General features: G+C 43.5%; 1 protein-coding gene across 1 annotated transcript in view; it reads left to right on the forward strand.

The window, feature by feature from the left end:
- Positions 1-9664, forward strand: part of MARCHF3 (membrane associated ring-CH-type finger 3) — a 74944-nt gene that overhangs the window by 61767 nt on the left and 3513 nt on the right. The window contains exon 4 of the mRNA XM_042781131.1: positions 3709-3918. Within this exon, the coding sequence (XP_042637065.1) occupies positions 3709-3918 (210 nt within the window). The remainder of the gene's footprint in view (positions 1-3708; positions 3919-9664) is intronic.

Consider the following 9664-nt stretch of genomic DNA (forward strand, 5'->3'; position numbering starts at 1 on the left):
GACTTCTAAAAGAACTAACAGATCTATCCTGGAGGAAGTGCAGCTGACATGCTCCTTGGAAATGAGAATGGCCAGACTTCGTCTCACCTACTTTGGGTCATGTTGTCAAAAGGGACCAATCCCTGGAGAAGGATGTCATGTTGGTAAGGTGGAGGATCAACGAAAGAGGGGGAAGGCTTTCAACAAGATGGATTGACATGGTGGCTGCAACAATGGGCTCAAATATAGCAAGGATCATGAAGCTGGCACAGGATCAGGCAGTGTTTCATTCTGTGCATAGGGTTGCTTGAGATGGAAACAACTCAACGGCACCTAACAACAACAATAAATTATTTTAAATAAAATGTTTCCAGAATTCCCAAGCAAAAGAAATTCAGGTACCAAGTCTTAACCGATGAGGTTAGAGTGGCTGTGCCCAAGTGTCGCATATTTAGTGAGGGCCTACTTTTCCATCAGATGGGTGTACAGAAAAGAATACAGCAGGCCACCAGATAAGCTTCTAAGGAAAATCTAAACTTTAAGGGGAGTTTTATTCCTACAGTTTGGGCACCATTGTTTAAGACCCTGGATTTCTGGAAGTCCTGTAATTTTAATTTTCCTTGATAGCACATGTTCTGGTTACCTAGTAGTGCTCTGACAAGCATATACCACAAATGGGATGGCCTTAACAAACAGGAGTTTATTCTCTTACAGTTCAGGAGGCTAGAAGTCCAAATTCAAAGTGCCAGGCTCTAGGGGCTGTGTGAAAGCACCTCAGCTTTGGGCTTCAGCTCTGCCTCCAACCCCTGGCCCACTGAAGCTGGAGGCTTTTCTTCACTCCGACCGCTGCTGGCTGCTGAGGCTGCTAAGCCCAAGGTTGACAAGTGAAAAAGGCACAGTCCCAATGTTAGCAAACCACATGGCAGGCCATTAATTCAAGTCCATTGTAAGTCCTAAGGTCAGCAGACCATGGCAGGCTGCTGAGCAATGACATGGCTACGTGCAGGGTTCAGGCATGCCATAAGCTAGAGACCATTCCCAACGCTGCTGCTTATATACAGGAAGCAGACCACATACCCAAAGCAGCTACTCAGCTGCTTGTGGTAGATCCCACCATGGAGTTGATTGCCGGTCTCATCATGGGGAATAACTACCACCAGCTGTCCAGCCACTCAACCAGGCCTAGCCAAGTTAACACACAAACATAACCACCACAGCACATCTGAGAAGAGTAGAGAGATTCCGTCCTTCTTAGTTCAGCCTAAGAATCACCTGGGGCAGTCATTTAACCTTGCTGAGCCTCTGAAAAGTTGGGATAATATTGGCTGATTTCTGCTTTCCACATAATACCAGTACTCACAGTATTTTGGCAAGAAATGTTAATTACTGAGACCTCTTTGAATTTCTTTGAAGCTGCTGAGATATTTAAGGTGTATGACAAACATGGCAGGGTTGATATTTTATCATTTATATTAAGTATTTACAATGCTGTATTTATGCTCATAGACAGGTCAACTCCACATTATCTGTTTTAATGTTATGTATGTCCATTTCTGGGCTTCTTTCATCATCTCATACCATTTGATAGGTGGTTTATCCCTGGAAGATGGCATGTTGGAGATTTGAGGTCATTTAATATTTACCTAAGCAAGCATTCAAGGAAGAGTACCTCTTAGACAACTTTGGTTTTGTACCTTGTAATTCTTGCTGCTTCTGTTCACTCCTTAAGGTTTTTGCCAGCTCTTACACTGCTCTCTCCTCAACTTGTTTGCCTTCTTTGGAGCTCTCTATTTCTTCCTTCCTTCCTTGAGTATGAACTTCCCTTTTCTCTCTAGTCAGCTTCACCCACTCTGTCTCCCTCTTCATGGTCCTATCCTTCCCACCAATGGTTTTATGAATGTTGCTGCCCTGGCCACTTAGGGTGTTTCTTTAGCAGCCTCAGTGCTTCCGTTTGGTTGTGCCAGCCCATGCTGGGCATGCTATGGTGCTAGGGCCCCACTTGGTTTAGTGGAGGGTGAGATGGAAGACAGAGCTAACCACTGTCCCAGCACTCCATCATCTGTGTTTGACCTTACTCCTTCTCTGGACTCTTTAGACTCAGTTGTTACTTCATGGGACAGTGAGATGGGAATGTCAAATTATTTGGGGACATGTTTGGATGCTAATCTGAAGAAAAGCCACCAGGTCTCATTACCAGTATCTACTGATACCAGTATGTAAGCATTGACTCTTCCCAAAATGAATTATGGAAAACATTTTAGTAGGCATTCAACAATTCCCTAAGTAGAACAATAATACTGTTTCTATTCCTGGAGGAAGTCCCATCTCTGGTTATTCAACACACATAAAGTTTCCCCCATACTATTGCCACATTGGTCCTGTCAAGATGACAGCAAGAGTCCTAACAGGTGATAAAGGTGTATTACTGAGTTCATGGAATCAAGTGAGTCTTATTCTGTGTCAGGGGTCCCAAGACCACCTTCAAGCTTGATGATTTGCTAGAAAGAACATGAGACTCAGAGAGAAAAAACTGTTAGACTAATAGTTACAGTTAATTACAGCAAAAGGACACAAATTAAAATCAGCAAAAGGAAAAGGTATGCAGGGTGAAGTCCTGGAGAAACCAGGCATAAGCTTCCAGGTATCTTTTTCACACCCAACCAAAAAACAAACCCATGGCCATTGAGTCAATTCTGACTCATAGCAGCACTATAGGATAAAGTAGAACTGCACCATAGGGTTTCCAAGGCTATAAATCTTTATGGAAGCAGACTGCCTCATCTTTCTCCTCATCTCCCATTTTTATTGGGTTTGAACTGCCAACCTTTTGGTTATCAGCTGAATGCCATTAGCTACTGCACCACCAAAGCTCCTTGGATTCACACCAGACACACTTAATTCACCCAGCAATAATGTGTGAAGTGCTGACAACCAGGAAAGTTCACTTGAGCCTTGATGTCCAAGATTTTTATTGGGGAGTCAGTCACATAGGCATACAGCATCTGTGTGATGGACCTCAGCTCCCATCCAGCCATACAGCCAAACAGGAATTCAGCATAATGTCATCTCCAGCCATCCAGAGCAAAATAGGCATTCAGTATAAATCACACTGTTAGAATAATGTATCTAATTAAACTGGTACCATGTAGCCCAAGACCTCAGGCATACAAAAACACCCTCATCAGGCAGAAAATTGTAAAGGCTCAGAGCTCATCTCCCAGGAGCAGTCCAAGGGCCAGTCCTGAAGACAGACCTTTCTTGGGAAAATGCCAAGTAACCCAGGCCTGCTGAGTTAATGGGAATGTCAAATTATGGGTTACTTTTCTGCGCACATTATCAGGGTCAAGACATTGGAAGGCTTTAGTCACATGACAGAATTTCTCATTACCTATCTGCTACTTTCCAAAAGTCACATTCTCTCTACTTAGGGTCTTTGTGATTCAGAATAATAGCCAAAGAATTATTTTTTTAAAAAGTCGGTCATCTAGAGCAAGTGCCCCGTAGTAAATTATCACTGTTGTTGTTGTTATTGTCAGAATTCCTCTTATTCAGTGGGTGGGGGCATGGAATGAGGCCAGAATGGTTCCTTGTGATCTTAGAACAGCTCTGAGGTGCCTTTTCCCAGATTCTGAAGATAAAGATGACTTCAGAACAGTGTGCCTGTACTCCACACTGGCACACACATTTATTAACCTTTTCTCTTGTTCTCTGTCTCCCTTTCCCTGGCAGTGGCTCAGAAACCCAGGCCCCCAGCATGAGAAGCGGACTCTGTTTGGAGACATGGTGTGCTTCTTGTTTATAACGCCCCTGGCCACCATCTCAGGCTGGCTTTGCCTGCGGGGCGCTGTGGACCATCTGCACTTTAGCAGTCGGCTCGAAGCCGTCGGACTGATTGCACTCACTGTTGCACTCTTCACTATTTACCTCTTTTGGACACTAGTAAGTATGGCCTGGGGCCCAGGGTTCAGACCAGCTGGAGCTGGCAGCCCCACAGCGGGCACAAGCCTTCCCTCTTGTCACAGCACATCTCACCTGCCTGGTGGAAGACAGACCTTCAAATGCCAGTGGGAGTTTGTGATTTGGTTTTATTACTACATGTGAGTGTGTGTGCATATATATATGTGCATGCACACATATACATTCACTGCTATGGAGAGCAGATAAAATAAAGAAAAAGCCCCAGCTTCTGAGTGCCCACAGTTGAAGACACACCCTGGACATTCTGTCCTCGAGTAGTCTAGGACTCCATCATTTTAAGGCACAGCGTTTTCTTTCTCTTGGTTATGTTTCTTACTTGTGCTAGGATTGTACTGTATTATGAATGACGCACTTGGCCTGCATTGATATGAATCCTTCCTGCTGGTTATTTTCTTCTTGTGTCCTGACACCGTCTTTGATGGACATGGAGCTGTACTTAGCCTGATGATTATTCCACGTATTGTGATACTGACTCTGCTGCCTATGAAAACACTAATTTATCTAGCTGAGAAGCTGCCGCCAAAGAAAAACCATTTCCCAGTAAAGATTCCCACCATACCTGAAGAGAAATGTTTAAACACCTCTTTCTTTTCACCTTTCAACTTCCTGCAGTGAATTGATTGCTTGGCACCAGCTGGCAGCACCTACAAAGTGCACATTTGATCACTCTGTGCTTCCCTCTGGGACCTGCAGGAAAGACATCACTACCTTCTAGAATAGTTTCAGAAATACAGCCCCCTGCTTCCTGGCATTACTCTCTCCTCTGCTGCTTGTTTCTAATCTGAGCACATTCCATTGTTATTCAACATGTATTTCCTGTCTAAAGTGTATATTTGCATATCCCATAGCACAGTGTCAGCACATGGAAGTTGTTTCCAGCCCTCACACATCCCCCTTTCCTTGGTCTCCTAAGCCCTGTTCCATCGGCCGCAGCTCCTGCAACCCAGACTGCAACCCCCATCTCATGTCCCTCTTATTCATCACATGGCTCTTCTAACGCTGTACCTCCCCTCAGACGAGTAATTAGACAGTAAGGGGCAAGTGCACATTTCAGTCTTAGTAAGAGGGGTGTGACTCGAGTATTGGTAAATACAGAGTGTTCTAATGCGAGAACCTTTATCTGAGTCCACTGGATAATGTAGACATTCAGTTCTCAGACTAAAGAAGTTCCAAGCTAAACCAGCCATGCCTCTTTTAAAATGCCGTATTTCCAAAATGTATGTCCTGGTTCATTGTGAATTAAGCATTTCAGCTGATCCAGGAGTGAAAAGGTTGTTGTGATAGGAGGAGGGTTAGAGATAAGAAATTAAATACTCTAGCCCTATCTAACTCCCTGTCAATGATACCACCTTGGGAAAGTCATTTCCCTTCTCTGAGCCTGTGTCCTCTACTGTAAAGTGGGGGTGATAGCCTGTCCAGCCAAATTCTCCCTAGTGCTAAGAGAGTCAAGTGAGAGAGTACACCTGAAAACACTTTGGGAAGTAATTAAGAGGAAGACTTTTACTAGTTTAGGTTTACTAGTCTCTGATTTTTCTCAAAGGAGTTTCTAAAAGGGGAATGTGTAAACCCAAATACTCTGCTTTCAAAACCAATTTAAGCCCCTTTTAAAAACCTACTTTGTGAAGCATAATCTTACCTAACCAGAAAGAGCTCTCATGGCACAGTGGTTAACCACTTGGCTACTAACCAAAAGTTGACAGTTCAAACCCACCAGTCACTCCATGGAAGAAGGATGGGCAGTCTGTTTCTGTAAAGATTTACAGCCTTAGGAAATTCTATGGGTTAGTTTTACTCTGTCCTACAGGATCACTGTGTATAGGAATTGAATCAAAGCCACAGGTTACTTAGCCAGAAAGAAAAAAGAGGGCAGCAGATAAAGAGAGGGAGAAATGAAAGGAAGAAAAAGATAACCTAGTGGAAACTGGATGGGGCCCTGTTTCCTCTCCCATCAAGTGAAAAGAAGATTTGGATGGAAAAGATGCTTAGGCTGGGATTTTTTTTCTTCTTCTTTTAAAATTTTTTATTGTGATTTGGATGCAGTTTTACAAAGCAGATTCATTTTATATTCAGCAGCTCATACACATTTTGTTCCATGACTGATTACAATCCCCACAAGGTAACACTTCTCCTCCCACCTCCTCGTGTGATTGCCCCTTCCCTGTGTCTGTCTTAACCTTTGTTCCTGCCTGCTTAGACTTCCCCGTGTATACATGCTGCCCTTCTGATCTTAGACTGGGATTTTTTTAAGAGAATGATCACATACTTCATTTCAAAAGCGTTTCTGAGAAACAGTGCTGCATAGCAAGAACTGTGGGTGTTTAGAATCCAAGAGATTTATGTTTGAACCCAAGATTTAGTATCCATCCTACTAGCTATGTAACTTTAAATAGGTACTTAACCTATCTGATCATCCTTCCTCAGATACCAATAAAAAAAGAAGAAGAAGGAAATAATCAAAATAATCATAACCCCTCGGTCAGTAGGTTATTGAGTGGGAGAACATCTATCAGAGTACCTGGCAGAGTTTTAAAGCTTGGTTTTCTTCTATGGCTTCTTTGTTTCCCCCAGCTTCTAGCCTCCTCCAGTCCTCTGTAAAATGCAGAGTAGCAGGAGGGAAGGAAAGGTATTTCTCCCCTTTGACTGGTGTGAAAAACGTGCTGCAGAGTCAATGCAGCAATAGGTTACTGAATATAGAATAACTCCTTCCCAGATAAATGCTGTACTGAGCAGCCCTGGCAAGAGCCGTAATTCAGAAGCTGACAGCACTTGGAAACTGCCCTACGGCAGAAACCCATTGTAAACAAGCTGTCAAGCTTAAGGAGAATATGCTGTGAAAATACCTTAGATAAACAAACACCGTGTCAGTCCAAGCCTGCTCCTCACAGGAGCCATGCCTAGAAGGGTCTCAATGGGTGCTCTGAAGAGAGACCAGCACTTACACACTCAATGCCTGAAAGTGCCTTTGAAGTTTCTCTCTGGCTCACTTGGCCATGAGGGCCAGCTATGACACACATGTGGGGAGTTCTGCCTTCTGAAACCTGCTACATGGAAACACAAACATCTGGGGATCCAGGCAGCCAAGACTTCAGCCATTTCCATGCACTCCAAGAGTTCAGGGGAAAAGGTACCAGAAACATCACTGTTCATGTCACATGGACAGAGAAAAAAGAGAGCTAAATAAGGGCTGAATCTACATTATTAAGATATTGTCCATAATTAGTATTAGCCCAGTTTCAAGTAAGAGAATCAAGGTACCACGGTATATTGATCCACAGGACGTCTTATTCACATTGTCATAGCTGCAGCCAGGGCCCAACACAGAAACTTAGGTTAAATCATTGAATGAAATGAGTGAACAATCCAGTTCCTCAAAGGCTAACTCCCAAATCCATGGGTTAATCATTTAAATCTTTGGTTTAAATCTCCAATAGAATGCTGTCCCAACACAGTTCACTGAGGGCTAGTTTAGAAGGCTCCCTTAGACAACCTGAAGAGCAGTTTGAGAGCAGAGAGTGTGATACGGTACAGGGTGCCCGGAATTTTTCTGGCCAGTACTCTTCTAGTTGCCATCAAGTCAATTCCAACTCTTGATGACCCCCTGTGTTGCAGAATAGAACTGCTCCTTGGGGCTTTCAAGCTGAGATCTTTCAGAAGCAGATTGCCAAGGCCTTCCTTCTGAGATGCCTCTGGGGTGTGGGGCTTATAGGTCCCTGGGTGGCACAAATGGTTTGTCCTCAAAAACCATGTGTAGGAACTCTGGTAGCGTAGTGCCTAAAGCACTTGACTGCTAACCAGAAGGCTGGCGGTTCAAACTCACCAGCCACTCCTCGGGAGGAAGATGGGGCAATTTACTTCCATAGTGATACTCCCCCCCAGGGAGGGGTCGCTATGAGTCGGATCTGACTCGATGGCACATAACAACAACAACAGCCCGCTAAAAGTTGGAGGTTGGAATCCACCCAATAGCACCGTGGAAGAAAGGCCTTGCAGTCTGCTTCTGTAAAGATTACAGCCAAGAAAACTACATGAAGCTCAAGTCTGCTCTGTAACACACAGGGTCACCTTGAGTCAGAATCAAGTCAATGGCAAAGGGTTTGGCTTGGTTTACATTCCCCTCCCACAGTGCAGTCAGAGATGAGTGAGCTATGTCCATCTGTGAGAAGACTTACCAAAGCCCTGGTCCCATCAGTATGCTTCAGTTGCACCATAACTTCCAGAAAGAAAGGGCAAAATGAAAATACATAATTTGAAGATTTTACCTTGCAGTAACTTTACAGCAAACCTTCCCCACAGCCTCAGTCACCTCCTTGACTGCGAGAGAGGGGTTCCCAACATTTTCTGACCCTTCTTAAGCCATTCAGTTGATGCAACTCTTTCTACAAACTTTGCCCAGGATACGAACTTAATAACTTAATAAATATCCCTTCTATGAATCAATGAGGGAACCACAGAACTCTACCTCATAATGTGTGATTTTTCTAAAATAGTGACCCTGGATTCTTACTTCTTCCATTCCCCTCAAAACCTCAGAAGTTAAGAAATAGCTAAACAAAGTTCCCAACATTTCTACTGCATAGATGCTTTTTATTTTATCGAATTCATTTTTTGCTTACTGCTTTATTCCTCTAAATCAAATCTCCTTTTGTTCTCTTTGTTCCATGGCTGGGGGGTAGGGGATTGTGTTAGAGTATCTAGTAGCAGAAACAGGTATTAACCGGGGGTAACTGCAAACCTGTGGCCCCCTCTGCAATTGTGCTCAATTCCTTTTATTTTCCCTGATAAGGAGTCAGCTTCACATGATGCTTTCTTCCTATTGATTGAATTTGCCTGCAGACTGTAAGTGGTTAACAGCAATTAAAAGATTAATGTATAGTCAGATCTCATTTATTTGGCTAAACAAATGGGCTTTTATATATTTGTTTGTTTGTTTGTTTAATTCTTTGGCCAAGGAACTGAATCATTGACTCCCTGTGTTACTTAAAGCAGTGCTTCTTAAGCCTGAATGTGCATGCAAATCACCTGGGGACCTCGTTAAAATGCAGACTGTCATTCCAAAGGCCTGGGGTTGGGCCTAAAATTCTAAAATTCTAACAAGCTCCCAAGTGACTAAAGCTGTTTTTGGTCCATGGACCACAGGAAATAGCCCAACCTCATTTTTTTTTTTTTTTTTTTTCTTTTACGGTCATATGCATGTGAAAGCTGGACAATGAACAAGGAAGACGGAAGAAGAGTTGATGCTTTTGAGTTGTGGTGTTGGAGAAGAATACTCAAAGTACCAAAGACTGCCTGAAGAAGTAACAAATCCTTCCTGTAAGAAGTGCAGCTGGAGTGCTCCTTGGAATTGAGAATGGCCAGACTTCATCTCACCTACTTTCTTCATGTCATCAGAAGAGACCATTCCCTGGAGAAGGATATCATGTTTGGTAAAGCCGAGGGCCAGCAAAAAAGGGGAAAGCCCTCAACGAGATGGATTGATACAGTGGCTACAATGATGGGCTCAGGTATAGCAGGGGTGTGAGTCTGGCACAGGATTGGGTAGTGTTTCATTCTGTTGTACACATGGTTGCTATGAGGTGGAGGCAACTCGACCACACCTAACAACAACTATTGTAAAAACTGAAGGAAAAGTTTATACATGTATGGGATTTCTTTGGTGGTTACCAGGGATGGAAGTGTATTGGAGAATTTGTTGATAGGTTGGGGGGGG

The sequence above is a fragment of the Orycteropus afer genome, unplaced genomic scaffold (genome assembly GCF_000298275.1).
Source record: "Orycteropus afer afer isolate SDZICR_OR568_19922 unplaced genomic scaffold, OryAfe1.0 scaffold00086, whole genome shotgun sequence".
NCBI classification, from domain to species: domain Eukaryota; kingdom Metazoa; phylum Chordata; class Mammalia; order Tubulidentata; family Orycteropodidae; genus Orycteropus; species Orycteropus afer.